Source organism: Talpa occidentalis, unplaced genomic scaffold, assembly GCF_014898055.3.
Source record: "Talpa occidentalis isolate TD23 unplaced genomic scaffold, MPIMG_talOcc4v2.1 talOcc4.648, whole genome shotgun sequence".
Classification (NCBI taxonomy): Eukaryota; Metazoa; Chordata; class Mammalia; order Eulipotyphla; family Talpidae; genus Talpa; species Talpa occidentalis.
The window spans coordinates 2,935-29,203 of record NW_023605026.1 but is presented as its reverse complement, the minus strand read 5'-3'; the positions used below and the strand labels follow the sequence as shown (position 1 = coordinate 29,203).

Below are 26,269 nucleotides of genomic sequence, written 5' to 3'. Positions count from 1 at the left end.
TGATGTTCAGGAAGGGAAGGCTTCACAGAGGAAGTGGTATCTGGTCTCTGGACCTTGGTGTTGAGGTGGGCATTGACAACAGCAGATGTGCAGGCCTATGTTCAGGGAACCACCCACTCATGGGGGCACTTGGATGGCAGCGGCCGGATCACAAGAAGCCCAAGATGTAAGCTAAGGACACAGAGCCCCAAGGGGTAGGGTCACCTGGGCAGGGAAGAGCTATGGTGCGACACTTCAGGGAGGCTGGCAGCCTCCAGTGACTCTTGGAGAAGAGTTCAGGAAGTGTTTGGGCAGGATGTTGGCAGCCTGGTGCAGCCTGCCAGAGGCACGTGGCACATCCTTAAAAGTGCTTCGCCAGCCGGGTCCCCTCTCCGCCCCCTTACTGCACACCCACCCAGGCTAGATCCCTGTCTCCACTCCTTGTTAAACTAGTCTGGAAGGTAAGTCCAGAGTCATTAGGCCCAGATTTCGAACAAAAATGACCCTGGAGATTTTCCCTGTTCTGGGACTCTTTCCTGCAAAGGATCATCTCTCCACACAAAGCAGTACTCACCCTTAACCGTTCAAAGAGCTCCGCCAATTTGAGGAAGCTCCTAGGAGGCAATGGCAGGTATTAGGGCAGTGTCTCAGGAGTGCTGAAAGCCTCCCTCTCCCCTCTTCTGAGCCCCAGCTGGAGCTTCCGCACCTCCCACCCAGAGCTGCCAGGGTGACCCTGGTGGGCAGCCGCAGTATTACAGACATAGGGTAGGAGGGGCAAAAGGGAGGCCTCACATCTTGAGCTGGTTGACTTCCTGTGTTCCCAGGCTGCTCAGTGCAGCTGAGATAGGGATATAGTCATCTGCCAGGCCTGCTGGGGAACAGCCCACCATCAGACCACTGGTCTGCACATCAAGCCCCACCCCAGGTGTTTGTGGCCCAGGAAGGCCATTTCCTGCTCTTTACCCCCACCCAGCAGGACCTCTACAGAGAGGGGGCAGGGAATTCGGGGCCCCTTGGGACCTGCGTACACTTGTGGGAGTGCATGACACGGTCGGCCCGCAGGCAGGCGTCCCGGATGCGGGTGTGGTACTCCAGCAGAAAGGTCCGCTCGTGCTCAAAGAAGTCATCCACCTCCTGAAGGCACCAGACGTGGCCCATTTCAGCTAAGTCACCGGGAGCGTAGCTGCCACGGCCATCCAGGGGCACAGGTCTCCCTCCAGGCCAGTCCCCACCAGCGTCTTCCCTCCCACAGCCACCAAGGCGTCAGTCCTTGCTGTGGGCTGCACCAGAGGGGGGCCCCGTAGGTCACCTTGAGCCCTGACATGCCAGTGATGAGCGCTTCATCTGCAGACTTCACAATGTTCCTCAGAAACCCCCCAAGGAGCTCCTTCCTGTTCTTTCCTCGTACGCTCAGCTGAGGCACATTGGGGGAGAGGGTGTGATGGGGGGGCACTGCACTGCACACCTCCCCCACCCAGGAACAAGTCACTCGGGTCCATTTAGAGCCTGGCACCACCCTCCCCCAGGGGTGACTCTCAGGCTCTGATGCAGCTCACATCTTGGCCATATTCCAAAAAGACAAAGAAGTTGTGGTCCCGATGCAAGGTGGGGTGGGCTGCCAGGCGTTGCAGGAAGACCTCGTGCATGGCGACTGTCTTCTTGAAGATGGCGAGGTACTCCCTGGACAGAGGCAGGCAGGGTGGGCCCTCCTGGGCATGGATACCCAACTCCCTCCCACTGAGGGTCACAGAGGGCATCTCAGACATCCTGGGGGCACAGTCAGGAAGAAATCCTGGGCTGGGGTGGTGGGGGATGGGCCCAGGGCTTTGTGGCAGACTGGGCCAGGAAGCAGCACTCACGCTTCCAGCTCCTGCTTCATTTTGGCAAACTCTTCCCGTGTGATGGAGCTGTCCCCCTCGCCCAGCTTCTGCAGCTTTTCTCTTGAAGCCTCAAAGTCCGGCCTGGGAGGTGCTGGGGGATCTGCTCAAAGGAGGGACAGAGCTGGCAGCGTCTCCAGGCTGAGAAAGCCACTGCCATGCCCCCCCACACCCTGCAGAAGCTGGGCCAGCCCGCCCCCGCCCCCCAACCACCCCTCACGATGAGGCCCGCGTAGTCCTCGTTCTCCACATAGGCGTCGTGCAGCCAGATGAACTCCTCATGCTGCCGCACCACTGAGAACTCGGTCTGGGCGAAGTGGGGCAGGCAGCTCTGGAAACGGGAAACCTGAGGTCTCCTTCCTCCCCTCCCATCTCCCCTCCCTTCCCAGGAACCTTCCAGCCCCATATCCCAGGTGAGGCCCAAGTAGGGCCAGGTGGTCATGCTATCAGGTACGACGATGGGTGGTGGTAGCACTTGGGGCCTGAGGGCAAGGTGGCGGAGCCTGGCAAGGGGCAGGAGCCTGGTGGTGGAATGGGGTCCAAAGGCTCTGGTGATATCTGCCTGCCTCGACCCCTCCCCTATCCAAGAGCAGAGGCTCCCATTCCCCCCCTGAGCCTCACCTTGGTTTGCACAGTGAACTTCACCTTATCCGCTCGCTCACAGCATCAGAGATCTCCACCTGTAAGGAGCTGTCTGCCTGCAGGTCCACCGACAGGGAGGAGGGCTGTGGGGAGGGGAAGCCCTGGTATGTCACCGGGGCCCCCTGGCCCGCCCTGGCCAGGCTGACCTGGCCATCACATAGCGCCCACGGCACTATGTGATGGCTGACCTGGCCATCACATAGCGCCCACGGCAGTAGCAGCGGCCCCACCCCATCCAGGGTCCTGCTAAGTTATTGCCCAGGGTGTTTCAATTCCTGCAGCACTTTTCCACCCTCCCATCCGCTGAAGCTGGATCCTACTAGCTCCCCAGCTTATAAGTGTGGAATTGAGACCATCAGAGGTGAAATCTCTTGTCTAAGGTCACAGAACTGCAAAGTGGCAAGTTGAGATTTGAACCCAGTTCCAAACCCCATGCACATTCTCAGCTACCTGCCCACCTGTCCCCAGATGTGACCTCAAGAACCTTTCACCAAGGCACAGTGAACTGGATGAGTTCCCACCTCCCTTTTCTGAGCACTCCTGAGCCATTTCCATTACTTTTAGTGCCAAGAAGCAGCGGCTTATAGGCAAAGCACAAGTGTTTTCTCCAAGTGAAGAGGCCTGTGAGGCAAGAAGCTACTAGTTCCAACAAGCATTTACTGAACACCTACTATGTCCATGCCATTGTGCCAAGTGATACTAAGCAGAGGAAAGGCTTAGCTGCCACCCTACCTACAAGTATTGCTCACTATACACAAGCTGGCACTGCCCCAGCGCTCACACCCATACAGCTCATTCTCTTCCAGTCTCTGGCACACGGTGGGAACCAGTGTGACCTCTAGCACCATAGATTAACTTTACTGGTCCTGAACTTCATCTATATTGCCATTATAGAGTTTATGCTCTCGTGTCCACACTCTTTATTGAGAACCGGCAATGTTGCTGAGCGGGGCTGTGGTCCTTTTGCAGGGCTGGGTAGCATTCCATCACATGAATGTGTCCTAGTGTGCGTATCCACTCCTCTGTTGGTGGTGATTTGCATTATTTCAAGTTCGAGACTTCGGGATAAAGTTGCCATGAATATACCTGCATAAGCTTTTGGAGGTCCTATGCATTTATAGATCCTTTGAACTTCCATGTACATGTACATTTTAGAAACAATTTGTTAATTTCCACCACAAAAACCTTGGGGCATGTTGACTGAGACTGCACTGAATATGTAGATCAATTTGAGAGGGATAACCCTTTCTGCAATATTTAATCTCCCAATCCATGAACATGGAATATGTTTGAATTATTTATGTTGTCTTAATTTTTCTCAGTAATGTTTTATAGTTTCCTCTGTAGAGAGGAAACATCTCTTTGTTAGGTTTTTTTCTTAGGTATCTGGTGATATTTTGTTGTTGTTATTTTAAATATATTTTTAAAAGATTTCACTTATTGGGCCTCCCCGGTGGCGCAGCGGTTGAGTGCTGGGTTGCGAAGCTGCCTGCAGCCTGTGCAGCGCCGGTTCGATCCCCGGCTGCTCCCCGGTCACCGAAGGAGGGTCCCACATGGCGCGCAGACCTCTCCTGCTGCCCGCTGCTCCCCTCAGCAGTGTCCTTCAGTCCTTCTGCCTGCTCTGCTCCCCGCTCTGGCTCTGGTGAATTCTCTCACCCTCCCCGCGCTTCTGACTGTACCCAGTGCTTGTATAAATAAATGAATAAATCAAAAAAAAAAAAAAGATTTTACTTATTTATGCATGCAAGAACTGGGGTACAGGGCAGAGGTGCGGGGGGGAGAGGATTCACCAGAGACAGAGTGGGGAACAGAACAGGCAGATTGACCAAAATACACTGCTGAGGGGAGCAGCAGGCGAGTCAGAACAGGTCTTCTGCACCATGTGGGTAGCTCCCTGGCCGGGGCTCGAACTCATGCTGCAGTGGCTGTGGATAGCTTCATAGGTTGAATCTTAACCCCTTGTGCCACCAGGGAGGCCGTATTTTAAATATTTTTAATGGTTTGTTGTTAGTATATGAACACATACTATTGATTTTTATATACTTACTCTGCGTCCATGAACCTTGCTAAGTGTACTTACTCTTTTTAAGAGTTTGTAGATTCTTTTGGATTCCTACAGAGGTAATCCTATAATCTAAACTACTGACAGCATTAGTCTCTTTCTTTCCAACCTTTTTACCTTTCACTTCTTTTTCTTGCCTTATTGCAATTGCTAGCGTGCTAAGTCCTCTACTACAATGCAGAATTAGTGATATGGTGATAATGGGAATCCCTGACCTCAGGTAGATGCATTGCATTAAAAACATAGTCCTGAAAATGTTTTTAGATACTCTATCAAATTTAAGTTCCCTTCTATGCTTAATTTGATGAGAGAATGTTGATTTTTTATCAAAATTTTCTCCCTTTATTGAGATATCATGTAAATTGTTTTGTTACTCTGCATATGTGCTAATTTCATTAACTGATTTTCAAACGTCACATCACCTTGCATTCCTGGAAGAGGATCTTTGTTTTTTTTTTGTTTGTTTATTTATTTATTTATTTATACGTACAAGAACTGTACAGGTACAGGTCAGAGGTGGGGGCACGGTGAGAGGATTCACCATAGACAGAATGGGGAGCAAAACAGGCAGATTGACAGAAATACACTGCTGAGGGGAGCAGTGGGCAAGACAGGAGAGGTCTGCTGCGCCATGTGGGTAGCTCCCTGGCCAGGGATCGAACTAATAACTGCAGTGGCTATGGACAGCTTCATAGTGCTGCGACTTAACCCCTTGTGCCACCAGGGAGGCCCAGAAGAGGATCTTTGTCATGAAGTATTACCTTTTAATATACAGCTTATGCAAGTTGGTAATATTTTGTTTCCGACTTCTGCACTGTTTTCACAAGAGATATTCGCCTGCATTTTCCATTTTCCCTTTCTTGTAATGATCTTGACAGGTTTATTGTGAGTGGGGGGGGGTGTTAAAATATACATAACATAAAAGTTACCATTCTAGGGCTTCCCTGGTGGCACAGGAATTCAGTCTCAGTACTATCAAGCTATTGCCAGCCACTGACAACTGAGTTTGATCCCTGGCCAGCGAGCTGACCCACATGGCGCAGCAGACCCCTCCTGTCTTGCCTGCTGCTCCCTTTAGCAGTGTATTTCAGTAGATCCACCCATTATGCTCCCCACTCTGTCTCTGGTGAATCCTCTCAACCCCTCTCCCCCCAGACCTCTGGCCTATACCAGTTCTTGTATGCATAAAGAAATTTTAAAAATCTTGGGAAAAAAAAAGTTATCATTCTAACCATTTTCAAGTTCAGGGGTAGTAAGTATATACACAGTGTTGTGCAACCATCACCACTGTCCATCCTCTTGCCAAGTTTTTGTATCAAGGTTCTGCTGTCTTAAACAAGGAGCGGTGGCCCCTATTTCTGCCTTTGGAATAACTTACATAACAACAGTGCTAGTTCTCCTTTAATGCTAGAATAACTCACATGTGACATTATCTGTGCGAAGAGATATATTTTTAAAAAGTTGAAAATTACAAATTTAGTTCCTATGATAGGAATAGAACTGACTACTCAGGTTTTCTACTTGTTTCAAGTTTGGTAAAAGTTGCACTTTTCAAGATATTTGAAATTTCGTGAAATTTTTCAAGTTATTGACATTAACTTGTTCTTAAATAGTTCACACTCTTTCTAATGTCCGAAACATCTCTAAGCATTGTCCCCTTTATCATCCCTGATGTTGACAGTGAATATCTTCTCCCTTTCTCCTAATCTCCCTCCTGCTTTTTTTCCTTTCTCTCTTTTATCGGCCTTGCTAAACTGATAACCAGGTTTTACTAGTGTTTTCAAAAAACTATTTTTCACAGTTTTGCTTTTCTCCATTTGTATATTTTTTCTAATTGATTTCTACTCAATATTTTGAAATCTAGTTACTTTTTTGTTTTGATTCCTACTTAATTATATTGGATCAAAGATCACATTCTATATGATTTCAATCTTTAAAAATATGATTCTTGCTTTATATATAGCTCAACATATGATGTGTTTTAGTAAATGTTTCATGTGCACTTGAATGTTTTTCTAGTTGCTGGGTATAGATTAAGTTGCTTAATCATGTTTTTGTAAATCTTCTAAATTCTTACTGATTTTTTTGGTCTGCTTTGAGAGAGCAGCATTTATTGAGAGAGTTGTGTTACCCCTCTAAACTATAACTGTGGATTTTTCTCCTTTTCTGTCATCTTTTTCTTCGATGTTTTGAAACTGTATTATGAGGTACATATAAATTTAGGACTGTTTTATCCTCTTGTTGAGTTGACTGTGAAATCATTAGTAAATGTTCTGCTATTTCTAGTAATTCTTTGATTTACATTTCTACTTTGTCTGAATTCATATAGCCACACCAATTCTCTTTTGGTTAGTGTATTGATGAGATATCTATACCTATATCTATCTCCATATATCCATTTCTTTTTTAAAAAAAGATTTACTTTTATTTATGCATACAAGAACTGGGGTGTAGGTCAGAGGTGCAGGGGGTGAGAGGATTTCCTAGAGACAGAGTAGGGAGCAAAACAGGTGGATCTACTGAAATACACTGTTGAGGGGAGCAGCAGGTGAGACAGGGGAGGTCTGCTGTGCCATGTGGGTCAGCTGCCTGCCAGGGATGGAACTCATGCCGCAGTGGCTAGTGATAGCTTGATAGCTGGTACTTAACTCCTGCACCACCAGGGAGGCCCTATATCTCCATTCTTTTTATTTTTAAAAAAGATTTATTTATTTATTTATTTATACAAGCACTGGGTACAGTCAGAAGCATGGGAGGGCGAGAGAATTCACCAGAGCCAGAGCGGGAAATAGAACAGGCAGAGTGATGAAATACACTGCTGAGGGGAGCAACGGGCACGGCAGGAGAGGTCTGTCGTGCCATGTGGGACCCTCACTGGTTAGCCGGGGATGGAACTGGCGCTGCAGAGCCTGCCGGCAGCTTCGCAGCCCACTGCTCAACTGCTGTGCCATCAGGGGAGGCCCACCTATATCTCCATTCTTACAGAAAAAACTTTCTGTGTCCTTGTACTTAAAGTATGTCTCTTAACAGAATATAGTTCTCTATTAAATATCCAAGCTGCAAATGTTTGTTTTGTAATTAGAGTGTTTAGTCCATAATTATTGTAATTAATGTAGTAGACTATAAACCTGCCATCTTGCTCTGTTTTCTCTGCCCCAGCTGTTTTTTATTCCTTTATTCTTTCTTCCCTGCCTTCCATTAATTAGTCAAGTATTTTATATGATTTTTTTCATTTCTCCTCTATTATATTTTTACTCACATATCCATTTATTATTCTTTTCATCTCCCTATATTTAAGGGAAAATCTTAGAGAAAGCAATACTTCATCTACAAGATAAGTTCTAACTATAAACTTTCGAAGTCTGGCATCTATAAAGGCTGGGGGTGTACCCATCAGGTTGACAGCCTAGTCCCAGTCCATGCCCACAAAACACAGCCTCCCACACAGTAACCGTACTAATAACAATAATAGCTACCGCATATATTTGCTGTTACAATATGCCAGGCACTGCTCTAAGCATGCATATATATATATATATTCTTTTTTTTTTTAATAGAGGCATGTTTTATTTATTTATTCATTTGTTTGTTTTTGTTTATACATGCACTGGGTACAGTCAGAAGCGCGGGAGGGTGAGAGAATTCACCAGAGCCAGAGCGGGGAGCAGAGCAGGCAGAAGGACCGAAGGACACTGCTGAGGGGAGCAGCGGGCGGCAGGAGAGGTCTGCGCGCCATGTGGGACCCTCCTCCGGTGGCTGGGGAGCAGCCGGGGATCGAACCGGCGCTGCAGAGGCTGCTGGCAGCTTCGCAACCCAGCGCTCAACCGCTGCGCCACCGGGGAGGCCCATATATATATATATATTCTTCAAATAAATTTTTTAAAGACTTATTTTATTTACTTATGCATACAAGAACTAGGGTATAGGCCAGAAGTGTGGGGATGGGGGTGGTGAGAGGATTCACCAGAGACAGAGTGGGGAGCAGAATAGGCAGATCTATTGAAATCTACTGCTCCCTGGCAGGAGCTGATGGAACTCAGGCTGAAGTGGCTGGCAATAGCTTGATAGTACTGAGACTTTAACCCCTGCACCACCAAGGAGGCCCCCCTTCTTAATTTAATTAACCATGAGTATGAACACGGATAAACACTGAAACATATCTCTTTCTTCTATTTCTTGTGTCTCTCAGCCCCTCTCATATTTCTAAACTCTACTTGAACCCTACTCCTGATACCTTGGCTTTTCTGATACTCCTAGGGCAGGTTCTTCCTGTGCCCAACTGCTCCCCACAAAAATCCCTGGTGGTGCAAGGGGTTAAGCACCACACTATGAAGCAATCCGCAGACTCTGTAGCTTGAGTTTGATCCCTGGCCGGGAGCTACCCACATGGCGCAGCAGACCTCTCCTGACTCGCCTGCTGCTCCCCTCAGCAGTGTACTTGGGTCAGTCGGCCTGTTGTGTTCATTGCTTTGTCTCTGGTGAATCCTCTCACCCCCCACACCTCTGGCCTGTACCCCAGCTCTTGTATGCGTAAATGAATAAAATCTTTTTTAAAAAAATCACATTCTGACTCATTGGCGCAGTAGGGCCCCTTTTCCCCATGTCCTTCCTGCTGCCTCAGTATGTCTGCTCTGACCTGCAGCGCTGGTAACTGAGGGAGATGGACACATCTTAATTCTGTCACAGCCCACCACGTACATACCACAACCCCCAAAAGTGTGTGCCTCTGAGTGGCCAGTCTGGCACAAGAATGCTCAATAACCATTCACTGAATGAAGTCAAGAGCAAACAACGAGGCGTGAATGGCCTCAGGATTACAAGAAAGCAGATACACAAGCCAAGCCAGTAACGCCAAGCAAGACCTCCCCCCTTGAGAAAGGAGACTGCAGGCTTCTCCATCGCCAGCACCCCTCCTTCCTTTTCTCCCCATCGCGCCAGCATGGGCCTGGGCTGGGCAGCGGGAACGGCAGTGAGCGGTCCCTTTTCATCGCGCAGGGCAACGGGAAACCCTGTCTCCTCTGGCGTCCTCACCGGTGCCCCTGCAGGTGCCACAGAGGCGCCCCACCCCCTTGCCGGGTCTTTCCTCTCTAGCGAGCACTCTCTCTCTCTCTCTCTCCCCCCCCCCCGCCCCCGCCTCGACTGGGCATGACTGGGCATCGGGCGTGAGGTGGAGGCCGGGAGGGCTGCATCCTTTCCCTACCTTGCTGTCCTTCCCTGCCTCCGGTGGCTGCTCCATCACTGCCCTTTGCGGCCGCAGCGCCCCGGGGTTCGGCGGCTGCCCCCGCGGCGCGCTCCCGCAGCCTGGTCCGGGCGCGCCCTCGCCGAGGCCGGGCCCCGCGGACGCTCGCCCCGCCGCGCGAGGAGTCGCCGGGGCGGGCGGGGCGGGCGGGACTCCCCGCCCTCCCCGCAGCCGCGCCTTTTGATTGGATGCCAGGCTCGCCGCGCGCGACGCCATTGGTCGCTACGCCTGTCGTTCCCGACCCAGGCCCCAGCTTTTAAGGCGCCGCGCGGCCCTGAGCGGGTGTGGTACTGGCGACCGGGGAGGGGTGAGGGGAGGGGTGAGGGGAGGGGTGAGGGGAGGGGTGAGGGGAGGGTGAGGGGAGGGGTGAGGACAGGGGCTCCGGGGCCCCTGCGGTCTCCGGCCACCCCGGCCCCGACCACACCCCCAGGCCGGGGCTGCCCGCCGCGCGCCCCCAACGGCCTCGCGCGGTCTGCGCGTGCGCGTAGCGCGGCCTCGGGCGGCGGGCGGCGGGCGGCGGGCGGCGGGGGGCGGCGGGCGGGCGACATGGGGAGCCGGGGAGGGGAAGGGGGCTGAGGGCGGGTGACGCTTCTGGGGAAGGGGCTGCCGTTGGGATTTTCGCGCTGGGCTATGAAGAGGCGGCGGGGGAGGCCGCGCAAGGCGTCGAGGGGCCGCCACGAGACCGGCCGCCGCAAACCCCGAGGCCAGTCCCCGGACCGCGGGCCGTCGCGGCCGTCGCCGGGCCGCACAGGGCCGCCTGAGGTGTTTGAGAAGCTGTGGGTGCCCTGGAATGGGCTCGTCGTGGTCGGAAAGAGAATGGAGCTCCTGGGTAGAAACACGCAGAAGCCGAAGCTGGAGGCTGACGACTGGAGGCTGGAGGGCGTGGAAAGGACGGCCTCGAGAGACCAGCCAGGCCTGACCCAGGAGAGGCAGGATTTGACGCCCGTGCGCCGCGTCTCCAGTGCCCTGCAGGCCCGCGCGGGCCTGGGGAGGGACAGTTCACAGGGGAAGGGGGAAACGCCAGAGGTCAAACACAGAACTGGGGCAGAATCCGAGAGCGCAGGGACGTTAGCAGGGCCTAGGAAGGGCCACAAGGCCAAGGAGAGGTTGAAGTTTGTTGAGGCGGTGGAATTCCGTGGAGAGGACTTGAGAGCGTCAGTATTTACAATAAAGCAGGAGGGGGAGATGCTGAGGCCAAATGGGAAGAAGCTGAGTTTGAGTGGAGAGAGTTTGAGGTTGAGTGGAGAGAAGCTGAGTTTAGGTGAAGACAAGCTGAGGTTGAGTGGAGAGAAGCTGAGGTTGAGTGGAGAGAACCTGGGGTTGAGTGGAGAGAAGCTGAGTTTAGGTGAAGACAAGCTGAGGTTGAGTGGAGAGAAGCTGAGTTTAGGTGAAGACAAGCTGAGGTTGAGTGGAGAGAAGCTGAGGTTGAGTGGAGAGAAGCTGAGGTTGAGCGGAGAGAAGCTGAGGTTGAGCAGAGAGAAGCTGGTGTCCAGCCGGGAGAACCCGCCTACCAGTGGAGAGATGGTGACAGCCGGTGTAGAGACACAGGAGTCGGGTGGAGAGAGGCAGTTGTCATTGGGAAGAGAGAGGCGGGAGTCCTGGGAAGAGAGGCGGGGGTCTAAGGGGATTAGGAGAGAGAGACAGGGGTCCTTGGCAGAAAAGGTGCTGTTTAAGGGAGACAGGCGAGGATCCAAGGGAGGGAAGTTGGGGCTTAGGGGAGAGAAGCAGACGGCCACGGAGGAGAAGAGAGGCAGCAGTGACGAGAGGGGGCGCTTAAGAATGGGGAGCATAGATGAGGAGCAGGTGGAAAGAGTGGTAGAATTTACCAGTGATGGAAAGTTCGTAGCTGCTGACGATACGGAGACGGAAATTCTGGCTGACAGGACTGAGGAGAAGGATGAACCTGGGGGGATGGCAGATGCAGTGAAAGCTGAGGAGGTGGCGGAAGTTAAGGAAGAGGTGGAAGCCTAGGAGGAGGGCTGGAAGCTGAGGAGGGCGTCTTGCCTGGAGGGAAAGACGCTCCGGGTGAATCTGCCTCTGTGGAAGAGAGAGAGGCTACAGATGAAGAGCCTGGTGATTGACGCAGATAAAGGATTAAAGCTAAAGAAGGGAAGAGAAGCAGGTGGGGTGGTATTGCAGGTCCAAGAGGAGAAATCAGAGCCAAACAGAACATTATTGATCCTGAAGGGGCAAAGAGAGCAAAGGCGAGCCTGTGTGCCAGAGAAGTAGGGGTGGGCGTGGAGACCCACGAGGGATAAAAGTGGACCAAGGAAGTGAAGAGAGTGACGGAGAGTGCCGCGGGACCCCTGGAGGAGGAAGGAAAGATTGGATAATGTGTACCAGGCAGAGGAAAACTGGGTACCGGTTACTTGGGGAAGAGCCGTGACTGAGGCCCCTGTGGGGAAAAGTGTGAGGCGTGGCTTTAGCGTGCGCTGGGAGCCTCGGGTCTGACGGTGACTGAGTGTGTGAGCCGGGGGAGGATGCAGTGAGAAAGAGGGAAAGTCACAGCAAGATAAAGGAGCGACAATACGGGCTGGGGGCGGACCTGCAGGCCGAGGCCAGCGAAGGAGACCCTGGAGAAGAACGGGGCACTCAACGCGGAAAAGCCAGAAAACGGGAAGAAAAAAGTAAGACGCCAAATCCCGTAGTGGGACCATCGCTTGTTGGGTGTTTACGCTTCTGCGCCGTCTCCATGTCCTCCTCCCCCACGCAGCCAGTGTCACGACTTAACCCGACAGGCTTCTCTGAGGGCTCTGTGCCTCTGCACCAGGGGCCAGCCTGTTGGTCTTGCTTCTGACTAACCCCCCAATTGTATCCAGAGTAGCTGCTGGCCTCCACTATTGAATGACTTTACCATCACCACCATTTCCCCCACGCCCTTCACACCCGCAGCAAACTTGAATTGCTTCTAATTGATTTGAAGGTATGATGATTTGCATTATTGTTTCCATCTGTTACTTATTCATGTAACCACGTGGACTTTTTCTTTTTCCAAAGATTTATTTATTTATGCATACAAGAGCTGGGGTACAGGCCAGAGGTGCAGGGGGTGAGAGGATTCACCAGAGCCAGAGCGGGGAGCAGAACAGGCAGACTGACTGAAGTACACTGCTGAGGGGAGCAGTGGGGGAGTCAGGAGAGGTCTGCTGCGCCATGCAGATTGCTCCCTGGCCGGCCGGGGAATTGAACTCGTGCTGCAGTGGCTGCAGAGAGCTTCATAGGTTGCGTCTTAACCCCTTGCGCCACCAAGGAGGCCCACATGAACTTTTTCATCACTTCTTTTGTGTCTGTCTCCATTGAAGACGTCTTTTATGTCTTCCACATCCCACCTACTGTCCACCCTCATCCCAGGGAAGAGAGAAGGACCCCCCTGAATGCTTCCTGTTAATACATCGATGTCAAGACTTAGGCTCTTACATCCTGTTTGCCAGTGGTCATGGATGTGAGAGGTGGCAACAAGCAGTTATGGGTAGTTAGGACAAAAGGAACACCAGCCCCCACCCCGCTTCACCTTTTTTTTTTTCTTTTTTAAATATTTGTTTATTTAAGCACTGGGTACAGTCAGAAGCGCGGGAGGGTGAGAGAATTCACCAGAGTCAGAGCTGGGAACAGAACAGGCAGAAGGACTGAAGTACACTGCTGAGGGGAGCAGCTGGTGGCAGGAGAGGTCTGCGCACCATGTGGGACCCTACCGGCGCTGCAGGGGCTGCGGGAGGCAGCCTAGTGCTCAACTGCTGCGCCACTAGGGGAGGCCCCCGCTTCACCTTTTTCTTTTAAAATGTATGTAAAATTTCTAGGGAGTAGAAACTTCATCATAGCATAGACTAACACTAGTATCATAACACAAATTTATAGTAGCCTGGATTTTCAAATGAAGTTTTCTCCATACCCTTTGCTAAATACCCCCAAAGATCCAAAGGATCAGTAAACCACTTGGCCTGCTTCTGTTCATATGCCAGACCTAACATAGCAATCCCAGTCCCTCCTGCCATTTTCTTTCTTGGAGTTTGTCATCCTCTGGGGCTGAAGGAGAGGGGCTGTGTCCTAGGCTGCTTCCCTGGGCAGTGAGCCGCCCTGGGTTGGGTCTCCTACTACCTGCATCTTAGGTAGTCTCCTCTTTCTGTTTTACAGCTTCATTTAGGTCAAACACCAAACATCATCTAATGACTTCTAGAGAAAGTAATCATGGAGGCCAACTTTGTGACACCTCATCTGTCTGAAAGCAGATTTTCCTCTCATATTTGATTGCTGGTTTCCCTGGCAATGGAACGGTAGGTTGGGAGTAGTATCCCCTTAGACTGTTAAAGGCATTGCCCACTATCTGCTCACTTCCAAGTGTTGCTGTTTCGTTGAGTCCAGTGTTGTTCTTTTATTTTTCATCCTATGGATATATGACCCACTTTTCTTCTCAATGTAAATTACCTGTTTTCTACCACCCCAGTGCTCAGCCTACACCCTCATCCTTGTTCTCAAAAGAATAGCCCAAATTTCTATCTGGAGGACACTCTACTGCTTTCTTTGAGAACATTCCTGTGTGAAAGCAGTAACACAATGAACAAATAAATTGTACCCCTTGTTGTGCTCCTACATTTTACATCAAACTGCACCAAATCATTTCTAGAAACATGCTGTAATTTCTCTCTTCTTAAAGAAGAAAGCCTCTCTTACCCACACACATTGCCTTGCTCCTCATGGCAGGCACAAAAACAGCCCCCCAAAGATCTAGTCACGTCTTAGTATATGTGCTGCCGAAGCGAGCACTCTGTTCACGGCTTAAGCCCAGAATCGGTGACTATTACCTCCTAGGACAGAAGAGCAGATACTGGTAAAGCAAAAGGTGCAATTCAGGTAAAGGTTTTGAGAGGGGGCCTTCTTCTGGATAATCTGGGTAGCTGCAAGTGCCACCACAAGTGTCCTCACAGACCACAGGGGAGATCAGGCTCACAAGGCAGAGGCAGCGGGTCAGCCACACGCCAGCAGCCCAGCAGTGTGCGCTGCAGGGCCAGAAGGGGCGGAGAATGAATTCTTCCCTAGAGCCTCTGTGGGGACAGTGGCCTCAGCCACTGCTGTGATGTTGTACTTCTGCCCCCAGAACTGTTGTTTCAGGCCACCCAGTTAGTGGTCATTTGTCACGGCAGCCACAGGACTCAACTACATTCTCGGAAAGTAGAAATTCTCCAAAAAGTTGTCTGCCTTGCTGTCTCTAAATCTCCTTTTCATCTGCCTTTTTGTAGCACACATTTTAATCTGTACAGAACAACGAAAAGATTAGAGCAACTAAATATTCTCTACTTAGATTCAACAGTTCAAGAGCAGCTTGCCCTATTTGCTGTGTCTCTGTTTACTTCACATGACTTCTATGAATAATCACTTCCTCCTGTGGATCCTTAGGCATCCACAATGCCTAAGTGAATTTAAAATGTTTTAATTTAATAAATTTAAAAGAATAATTCCTTAATATCACCTAGCATCCAATATATATTTGCATATCCATAGGATGCAAAATATTCAAATCTCCTTCCTCACCCCCCGAGTATATTTTGTAAATTTTTCCCCCAGCCCAGGCGCCTTCAAATCAGGGCTCATGTCTATACTGAACGTGATTTTTAATTCTTTTTCATCTATGTTGGCCTCCTCATTTGGCTTTTTAGCAACTTTGACTTTTTGAAGACTTCAGGCCTGTTTTCTCGGGGATTCCCACAGCCGCCTTTCTCTGCGTCCCAAAGTGGCCGTTTCATGTCTGTGGCCTGGGAGTTGGGGCTGTGGGCCCTCAGCTGTTTTTATGCAGCCCTTGTCACCCCCTGACTTGTTTTTGTTCTGTGGTTTTTCACGCTCCCTCTCTCTTTCCGTCCCTGCTGTACCGTCAGCTCCGTGAGGGAATCTGTGTCTGCATTATCTGGCCTCAGCCAGAGGCCAGCCAGCCGGAGGAGGCGCAAGTGTATCTGGGCGGTGAGTCAGTCCGCCACATTGGTGACTTAACCTGTCTCGTTGCCTTTTTTTTTTTTAAAAGATTTATTTATGTATGCATACAAGAGCTGGGGTACAAGCCAGAGATGCGGGGGGTGAGAGGATTTACCAGAGCCAGAGCAGGGAACAGAACAGGCAGACTGACTGAAATACATTGCTGTGGGGAGCAGCGGGTGAGACAGGAGAGGTCTGCCGTGCTATGTGGGTTGCTCCCTGGCCAGCTGGGGATCGAACTCGTGTTGCAGAGGCTGCAGATTGCTTCATAGTGCAGTGCTTAACCCCTTGCACCACCAGGGAGGCCCTGTCTCGGTGACTTTTAACGTCTGTGAAGAAGTCTCTACGAGAAGGGACCCTGTTCCTTATCTCACGGGTTTGAAGCCCTCAAGCGCGCCTGGCACTGCCTTTTCACCTGCTGGAAGATTGCTTAGCCCTAACTTCCCTGTAGCTCTGAGGGTGTTCTTTCCCCGTCCAGCCTGGCCACGTAAGAGTCTAGATCTAGTCCATGTCTGAGCCATTCTTTGCGGCCTGGTGTGCATGCAGACTGTCTCCTAAGCCTCTTCCTGTTCTCCCTGCTGGTCGGTCAGAGTTGCAGGTACCACAGCGCTGGGACTCTCCTGCGGCAGGCACTCGCTGACACTGATGTCTGTCTCATCAGAGCAACTTCGCAGGTGCCTTCTGCGTTCACCACCACTTCTTCCCACTGCTCTTTGAGAAGGAAACATGACTCTCAACTCTGCTGTCTGGGAGCTGCCCGGGCTGGGCCCTGAGCTGCACTGCAAAGCTCTCTGCTGAATCACCTCCCTGTTTTTATTCAACAATCACCCCCCATCCCCCTCTCCCTTACCTCCCACCCTATTTCCTAGCCTCTTGCCTGGGGGCCACGAATGATGTACAAGACAACCCTCATTCCCTGGGGGGAGACCTTGAATGATGCTGCAGTGGCAAGTTCCTAAAAACACAAATGCTACAAAGGTGCGTGTTTATGTTCTTTCCCAGGTCTGTCTTCCCGACATCGTCCACTCCTGGCCTCGCTGCTGACTCAGTACTGAGCAGGCCCGAGATCAAGACCAGGAGTGCTGGGGCCGGCCCGGGGCACACTGCAGGGCGTGCCAACAACAAGCTGCGCCATCGGATTCGTTCTGTGCCCAGATCGCGTTTTCTCCCAGGATCAGATCAGCAGGTGCGTTCCACTGAGGCCGCAGGAAAGGTGGCAACCAGACATCGAGACAAGTGCAGATATATCCAGTAAGTGCAGATATATCCAGTCAGCTGGGGCCCTAGAACTTTCTATATGTATAAAACCAAAATGCTCACAGGGAATTGAGGGCCCCTGAGTGGTTTCATTTATTTTTGTTATTCTGTTCTTTCTTGGCATGTTCTCAGTGGTCCCTGTTTCTTATAACAGGATGTGTTAGAAGCGCCATCGCCATTGATGTTTTAAAATTGTATTATGGAGACCACATTGGTTTACAATGCTGTGTGTGTTTTGGGGTTAGGATCACACCTGTACTAATGAGTGTTTCTACCGCATGCCCACCACCACTGTCCCACAGTCCACTGGGATCCCCCCTTGCTCCCCCGCTTCTCTCGCGCTCTGGTGGCCTCAGTTCTGTAGTGGATTGCAAAGGTTGTGACATTATTTTTTTACTTTTGTTCAAATGTCCTAATGGTTGGTTCCATTCATTCATTCAGCAAACACTGCACACGCACTGCGTCCTGGGTGGGATGCAAGCAGTGTGTAGGACCACGTTTAGGCCCCCGGTAGCCCGTTGAGACAGATGCCACAGTGCGCAGTGAGATGGGCTGGGGGGGAGCCCCAGGGGAGGAGGCAGTGGCAGTGGGGGCTGTTCACAGGGTGGTCGGGGAAGTGTCTCCATAGCGATGACCCACTAGGGCTGGGCCTGGAAGGGTGTGAGGCCCTTGACACTGGGGAGAAGAGCACAGATGTTCTATTTCTTTTGTTAATTAATTTTTTAATTTTCTTACTTTGTTGTGCATTTTTGTACAATATTTGCTCTCTCCCCTCAGGTGTAGTCCCATGAGTCTCCCACCACCATGGCACCATGACTGTCACCACAGTCCCCTGTGCTCTTCCCTCCGATTTGACCCCTCCCCTGCTGCAATCTAGGGTTTCTCTGCAAGTTTTGTCTTTTTCCTGATCGTTGGTTTGGTTTCCCTGTAGTCCCCCCCATTAAGGGGGATTTTTCTTTTTCCTTCTGACTTATTTCACTTAGCATAATCCCTTCCAGCTCCATCCATGTTGCCGCAAATGACGCGCGTTTGTTTTTTTTGATCGCTGAGTAGTATTCCATTGTCACAGGGGTTCTCAGCAGAAAGAATGGAGTTGCCTTGGTGGGCTGGCTGGGTGTGTTCCCGCAAAGGCAGGTGCTGTGGATGGGGGCAAGGAGGGTGCTACAGCGACAGCTAGAGGGGAGCTGGGGAGAGCTGACCCCCACCTGGAGCAGTCAGCGGGTGGTCAGAGCAGGAGCTGAGCTGGGGGGTGACCAGAGGATGAGGCAGGAAGGAGGCAGAGAGAGTGGGGATGAAGGCAGGAGGAGAGTGTGGAGAGGTTTTGACAGGCTTGGCTGGTTCACAGTGTATGGATCGTGAGGAGGGAGCCTGAGCTTGAGACTGCGGTAGCTGACACTGCCAGCAAATTCACACGCAGTCTCGCTGGATTCATCCTACCCTACAAGAGGGGTTGTGTGATTATTGGCATTTTATTTATTTTAAGTTTATTTATAATTTTTTTTATTTTTTACATCATTGCTCATTTTCAAACAATATTTGTGTCCCCCCACCCCTGATTATTGGGATTTTGTAGATGAGGCAGTTGGGGCATGGAGTTGTCAATCAAATTGACAAGTCAGGTGTGAGGTGGTAAGTGGTGGGGTTAGGATCTGAACCCAAGAGAGTCGGCACCCTCAGCTGCTACCAAGTAGCATTGGCGGTGAGCAGACACCAGTGCCATGACTGAGGGGTGATCTGGCCAGCCAGGAAGCGGTGCCGGAGCGCATGTTCTGCTCACCTACCACCCCCCACCTCCCTGCCCCTCAGCCCAGGCTCACAAGCAGGCCTTGAGGTGCCTCCTCAGGCCAGAGGTGTGTTAGGCTTGGCCTAGAAAGTATTCTAAAACCATTTTTAGCACATTTTTATTGCTCACATTTGAAAATATGGAAATTCACATTAAAACGTGGGTTTCTGGCAGCTTTTGAAAATCAAGAACAGGCCACACTGGGCCAGGAGGCCGCTGAGCTGCCTTCCTCGGCCTTGGGCTGGAGCCTATGTACCGAAGTTGCCAGACCCCAGGGGTCCCCACACAGCTACCCATCTTGCATCTCTGCTGTCCCCCCCACCTGCTGATCTTGCTCCATTCCTGGCTGGGCTGGTGCGTTTTGTCTTCTGTCAAGTCTAGGCCTCCGGATTACAGGAGAAATGGCTGACTACATATTTGAACCTTAGGGAATGAAGGGTAAAGACAACATGTTTTGCTGTGTTTCTTTTCCCTTCAAGCTGTGGGAACTGAGAAAGCTAAGCACCCACAACGCTTGAGTGCCCACAGGGAGGAGGACCGTGCAGGCCAAAGGTCAGAGTCCTAGTTCCTGAAACCCACACAAAGCAAAAAGTAATATAAATCACACCATGGAAAATGGCAGAAGCAACGGCAGCTTGACAAGTCCGGCTGTGATTTTTTTGTTTAATGTTTTTGTCATTAATAACTGGCTTGCATTTTGAGCAGCTGCTTTGGACCCTTGAAAAGAAGTTTTCATCATCTCCATAGCTTGGAATTCTCTGCAGAAACTTAGTTTCAGAACACTTTAAAAATGTTTATGACTTATTGAAGTTGAAAACATGTTTCTGTACTGCTAAGTTACAGTGTGCAGGGGCAGGGTGCTGGCATTTGCCCATGTAAACATTTTGTTACATTTGAGATGCAGCAACAGCCCTGCTGGCGGTGATCAGGGTGGTTAGGGTGGATGGATGGTGGCTTTTACACTAGTGAGTTTGCCCGCAGTGTGTGGACTGTGTTTAGAGATACAGCTTCACTCATAGCAGGAATCTAGAAAACTTAAATAAGGGACCAGGAAAATGAATATAAGAAAGTGAAAATCAAAATCAACAAAAAACTATGAACCAGAGACACTTTTTGGGGGGTGGGGGGCGGGAGGGGAAGGATTGGGGTCAGAATGGGGCGTTTGCAATTGTATGGGGGAATATAAAAATAAAATTTAAGATTAAAAAAAAAAAAAGAAAAATAAAACTGAAATAATGCCTAGAAAAAGAAGGGAAAAGGAATAATTTTGATAAAATAAATAGTATTTCCTGGGTGACTTATGAAAAAAAAAAAAAAAAAAGAGATACAGCTTCAAATAGTGGATGAAATGGAGCTGACCCTCCTTTCGGAATTTGATGCGTACCTGGGCCACATGGATTCAGGAGTAGGAGGGAGGCGGCTGCCCCCAAGGGACACAGTTTCTCAGGCCACCGGGTCTTAGGCCCACTGTCCGTCTCGTGACGGTCTACGTCCAGGCAGGCACGCTGAGCTGGTGCTGGAGAGGCAGCCCCGCCCGCCTCCCCTGGGAACTAGACATCGTCATACAAGTTCCTTGTCGCTTTGGCCTCAGGAGCCGTTTCTCCACGGGTTACACAGGTGAATCTACAGAGTGAAGCCGCACTCAAGGCTGCTCCTCTGACTTGGCCCCTCCTCCTCCTCCTCCTCCTCCGAGACCACCCCCCCCCACACACACACACATGCACCACTAGGTGGGACCTGGTCCTGTACTGTGAACAGTTATCTTGATTTTGATTTTGCTCTTTTCCTTCCAGACTTGTCTGGCCCCTTCTGCCCCTTTCCTGTGGGGCTCCACCTAAGGTGCCTTAGACTCGTGGCAGGCTTTTGGGTCTCAGTGACCCTGCTTTGGGCTGACCCTGTTTGGCTGGGCATTCATCCACCAGGGCGTGGGTAACTTTGGGTGCTTGATTTGGAAACTACATTCTTTCTCGTTTTCTTCTCTTATCGAAACACACTAATTGCATTCAAGTTCCTTTCCGTTGAAGGTCTTACACATTAGAGTATGTTTTGTCTTAATGTGGTGGATGGCAAAATGTATTCAGAACAGGCAGGTTAGGGGATCCTGGGGGTGCCCCTCACCTTGCCCAATAACACATTGGTTCTCTTCTGGTCTGTGCCTCCCAGAATCTGCTGTTCCTTATTGCTACCTGCTGGTTAGCATGAACTGAGAGTTAGGGACAGGGCAGACGCCCTGCCCTTGGGGAGAGGGAGCTGGCGGACTGATTTGTGGACAAGGCAGCATTTTGTTGCTGTAGGCTGACATCTGCTGTTTTACCTCTGTCACATAATGATTTCACTTTTGTGATGTGACCTTAAAAGCTGAGGCTCCCCAAAATATCCAGTCAAATTCATGGTAACATTCTACTACTTATTCATTCACTTAACAAGTATTTATCAGCTACCTATTATTTACCAGACACTATTCCAGATGTCAGGATTATAAGAGAGATCTAGCGTGGCCAAGACCCGTTGTCTTGGAGCTTAAGCCGTGGTGGAGGGAGACAGGAGACTTGTGTCAGTATGTGAAAGGACTAAGGATTGTGAAGGAAAACCAAACGAGTTGAGGAGCAAGAATGGCAGTGGCCTGGTCGCTCATCTCCACTGGCCAGTTGGCACGAGGTGGCTCTGGCAGTAGAGCCCGGAGGTGGGAGGAAGCGGCTGCGTGGAGGACATCCCTCCCAGGCAGGGCAGAGCCTCCAGGATGCCTCCTGGAGGGAGGGCAGGAAGTCGCCCACAGAGCGGACCTTGGTTTCCTCATCTGCGAGTGTCAGGGTTTGTTGGGAGGAACAAATGAAATCATCAGTGTGGAAATGTTTGTGTAAACCAGCAAGCGCTGTGTCCACGCTCTTCTCTTCACTCGCCTTCATGGGGCATTTGTAGCGCGTCTCAGTCATCACGGGTCATAATGGTGATATTACAGTTCTGCTCTTTCAGATTTTTTATTATTGAGGTGAAATTCACATAACATGTAATTAGCCGTTTTGAAGAGTGCAGTTCAGCGGCGTTTCGCGCATCCTCGCTGTTAGGCAACCACCAGGTCTTCCTGGTTTCGACACTTCTTCATTGTTTTTAATATTGCTTGATGCTGCCACTCTTGAAAAAGGGCTTTTTCCCTTTCTGTTTCTGGCCTTCAATTCCTGTGCTTCATCCGCAGGTCAGCCGGGCAGGTATTTACCAAACATCTGAGCAGCAGGCCGAGGGGTGCAGCGAGGGGGTGGCGGGGCAGAGACACCGGGCGCGCTCTGGGAACCCATGACCCGCGGCGGGGCAGCGGCGGGGCGCGCAGTTGCCAGACCCTCGCTGCGCCGGGACAGCTGCTCATGCGGGGAACGCTGCGAAAATTATGTGTAAAACAGTTGTGAAGTTATTAAAACTACCAAAAGCGGGGCGCCACCCGGCGCCAGCGTCACTCGACCCGTTGTTTCTGTGACCCCGCGCCCCGGCCGGGCCCTGGGAAAGACGCGGGGCCAGACCCGGCCGCGCCGAGAGGACGGCGGGCGCCGGCGGGGCCGGTGCTTCCCCTGCCCGCGGCCAGCCCGGGGTCCGCCAGCACAGGCGTTGGTTGCTGCCCGCTCCCGCCTCAAAGATGCGGACGCCGAGACTCGGAAAGCGGCGCGGGGCCTTCCTTGGGCCGGCCCGCCCGGGAGGCCGCCCGCCCCGCCGCGCCCCGGGCCTCCGCGAGGGGGCGCTGCGGGCCGGGCCACCACCTGCGGCCGCGCCCGCCGCCCGCCCCAGCCGGCTCTCCGCCCTCGGGCCTTTTTCTTGCACACGGATGTGAACATCTGTGTTTTCCTCGATGATTATTTCTTAATCATGCTGTGAAATAACAAACCAGGGCCAGGCACTCAAGTCATCTCAAGTGATGAGCCAGGGCTCCCCAAAACATAGGTCAGCCCTGCGGCGGGAGCCCCAGCGCTGCGGGCCCGTCGGGTCCTCGCGGCCGCCCCGCACGTCCGTCAGGGAGGCGCGATCGGCGCCTGAGCAGGGTGACCTGGCAGCGTATCCACCCCACCCACAGCTGGTTTCGCTTTCCTAATGTTGTTAAAATTGCCTTCTAAATGAAGCAGGGCGGTTGAACGGGTTCCAGCATTTTACTTATTTTTTATATGGCCATTTGTGGAAGATTTCTTCACTCTAATGGGCCTTTTTCCTTTTCTCCCCGGAAGATGCCCGGGACTGTCCCCTTTGGCATTTGTCCAAAGTCCGCGTTCTAATAGCTTTTGGACTGTGGTTTAATTTTAACCATAAAAACTTCTTTTGGAATGAGTTTTTAATCTGGAAAGAGCCAGTTTGATACAGTCAGTAAACCTCCTGCCCAGAATCCATAGAGGAAGTTGGGTTTATTTATCTCTCTTTAAAAGGGGAGACTGCTTTGGTGGGGAAAGGGTAATGGAAATTGTGACTGGGTCCGTTTGGACCCTTGACACACCTGCTCTAATCAATGTGATAAACTGGGGCTCATCCCAGGTCAGCTGACTGGGGCAGAATTGAAGGGGGAGCCCGTGGGGAGCCCCTGAGGGGCACTAAGCCAGATGCAGTGGAGAGGGCTGTGGCTTAGAGCTGGCCTGAGGTAGAAGACGTGTCAGGCTACACACCACGCTGCCACCAATTCTGTTCCGCAGATGTCCCCCCAGAGACCCCCCAGCAGCCGTAGGGGTCATGTGCTCAGGAGTGACCTTACTGGGCAGTACAGCTGGCCTGGCATCTCCCGAGCTCCCTGGGGGGCTGGACTGTCCCAATGTCTTTTCTTCTCTTCGAATGCAAATCCTTTGGCAGGCTCTTAAAGACTTCTTAATGCAGTAAGGCAGAAATGGGCTATGTATCTTCTTTTTTTTTTTTTTTTTAATAAAATAGTTTCACTTATTTTCTTTTTTTTTTTATTTTTTAAGATTTATTTGTTTGTTTGTTTGTTTATACAAGCACTGGGTACAGTCAGAAGCGCGGGAGGGTGAGAGAATTCACCAGAGCCAGAGCGGGGAGCAGAGCAGGCAGAAGAACCAAAGTACACTGCTGAGGGGAGCAGCGGGCGGCAGGAGAGGTCTGCGCGCCATGTGGGACCCTCCTCTGGTGGCCGGGGAGCAGCCGGGGATCGAACCGGCGCCGCAGAGGCTGCGGGCAGCTTCGTAACCCAGCGCTCAACCGCTGCGCCACCGGGGAGGCCCGGGCTATGTATCTTCTTGCAATTTAGGTAGTGAATCTCTTCTTGGGTAATAACAGAAATCAAAAATGAGAAGATAATGGCATACATGGTTGCCACCAGTTCTAGAAAAATAGATTTACACCAGATTCAGCCAAGATGCACAGACTCAGGGGGACTTGCTTGTTTTACAGAAACGGTCCTCACGTTCCCAGAGATTCCTGCTTGGACCGACCTAAATCACCAGCTGTTCTGGGGAGTTAGGAATGAGGGAGGGAAATCCAGAGGCCACCAAAGCTGCTGCCGATGGACGAGGAGCCTTACATGAAAAGAAAGGGTCTGGTTACCCTGTGAACAGGGAGGCGGACACTTCCCCTCAGGAAAACCCGACCTGTGCATACTGGGAGAGGGCAGGTGCTTGCACAGGAGTGGCCGCGCTGCTGGGTCAGTCCCCAAAAGCTCCTCAGGGAGGCTGTGTGGTGCTGGCTGCTGCTGCCAGTTTCAGGGACAGAACCCCAGTGAATGTTTATCCCCTCTGTGAGTGTTTACTGTCCACCTGCTGGGACCTCGGGGGGAGAGGAACCAGTGTTCTCTACTTCTCTCGCCTTTAGAAGAGTGAAGACCTAGAGAGAAAGCGAAAGTTTCACATGCCCAGAGGAAAACTGTTGCTGCAGAGATGGGTGAACACACAGAGACACACAGACAGACAGACACATAGACACACACAGATACACAGACAGACACACACAAACACAGATAGACGTATACACGGACACACAGAGGCAGACACAGAGACAGATACACATATACACACAGACAGACATTTAGACACACAGATACACAGACACATAGACACACACACAGACACATAGTCACACACAGACACACAGATACACAGACACACACAAACACAGATAGACATACACGGACACACACAGGCAGACACAGAGACAGATACACATATACATACACGCAGACACACAGATACACATGGACACACACAGATAGACACAAACGCACACAGAGCTAATCTGGGAGTCTCATCCCTACCAAGAAGCATCTCTTTCATCACCTGTTTCTCGCTCAGCTTTCCAGCTCAGGCCTTTGCCACCTCGTCTTGGGCAGCTCTTTCCTTTCCCAGGTTTTCTCTTTGCCCCTGGGTGCAGTGTCTCACTCATACCCCACTGCTGTCACCCCGGCCACTCCCTCATTCCTGAGTCCTCCCTGCATACCTGCCCAGAGGATGCTGGGTACCCAAAGGGAGCTGTCACCCCCTGGCAGGACTTCTGCAGGGTGGTGTCTCTAGGGAGACTGGGAGGTAGCTGGCTGAGCCCTGGTTCAGTTCAGAGGGAGACAGGCCAGATCTGTGCCCACCTGCTGGAGCAAATCTGCCCGGAGGACAGCTCTGTGTCTCTAGCGGGCTGGGCCGTGGGATAGTAGGATCGGGAACTTTTGTTGCAGACTTAAGTGGATGTGGTTATTATCCAGGTTCCATTATCTTAAGGTTTTTAGCCACTCAACAAACATAGATGGGGCCGGGGTTTCTCTTTTGGCTTCCTTACACCCCTAGAAGAATAACAGAGAGACTCACAGAGAGAAAGACGGAAGCTCACAGAGGAGGCTCAGCTCGTGGGCAGTGCCAGCAGTCTTCAGCTATTCAGGGTGGCTGCAGGCTCAGGAGCCCACCCTGGGGTGTGAGGAGGGCAGTGTTTGTTCTCGGGTGAGACTGGCCAGGGAGAAATCCCCTCCATACACTCTGATCTTGGAGAAAAAGGAGTGGAACCAAGGCATTATTTCGGGGTATTTGGAGTTGCCCTAGTTAGAAGTCTGCTTATTTAATTAATGGGTAGTTCTGTGGTGTGCGACAGCAAGGTCACGTTAGACCTGAAACCAGCACTGGTGTCCGGGGCTCTGGGAAAAGTGGCGACAGAGATGAAAGCGAATCAGCGGCAGGCCTGGTCTCCCCGTCTCCAGACTGTCACGCATGAGTAAAATATAGAGGTGCAGCCCAAGTATTAGTTGTCAGAACAAGCTGACTGGAGGGGAGGAGCACCTCTGGATCCAGCCAGGCCCTGATTACGTCACCCTTGGGTCTCTGGAGAGAGCCCCGAGGCTTCTTGGGTTTGGAGTCCTAAGTGGGACCAACATGCCGCCAGGGAGGTTCCTGCTGGTGTCAGCCACACGCTGTTTACTCGGCTTGTTTGCCAAATTGTAGCATTATGCACCATATCTTTTAAGGTCAATGAAATGGATGTTTAGAAGTACTGTAGGTAGAAAAGGCTGGAAAGGCACT

The 26,269-nt window shown here is 51.3% G+C and overlaps 2 protein-coding genes across 2 annotated transcripts; one reads left to right on the top strand and one right to left on the bottom strand.

The window, feature by feature from the left end:
• Positions 1-394: 394 nt before the first annotated feature.
• Positions 395-9,858, bottom strand: LOC119230326 (sorting nexin-32-like; the record flags this gene model as incomplete). Its single annotated transcript, XM_037491366.2, is given in 10 exon segments — positions 395-593; positions 772-847; positions 1,008-1,113; positions 1,289-1,393; positions 1,536-1,659; positions 1,839-1,959; positions 2,070-2,187; positions 2,478-2,509; positions 2,512-2,581; positions 9,761-9,858. Coding segments are annotated over 10 exon segments (987 nt in total), but the record flags the coding sequence as incomplete, so codon positions are not given.
• A 571-nt stretch (positions 9,859-10,429) lies between these two features.
• Positions 10,430-17,093, top strand: LOC119230325 (uncharacterized). The gene is made up of 3 exons (XM_037491365.2): positions 10,430-12,426; positions 13,931-14,070; positions 16,763-17,093. Exon 1 carries the CDS (start codon positions 10,430-10,432, stop codon positions 11,768-11,770), a length of 1,341 nt encoding a protein of 446 aa, XP_037347262.1. The 3' UTR covers positions 11,771-12,426; positions 13,931-14,070; positions 16,763-17,093.
• The last annotated feature ends 9,176 nt before the right edge of the window (positions 17,094-26,269 follow it).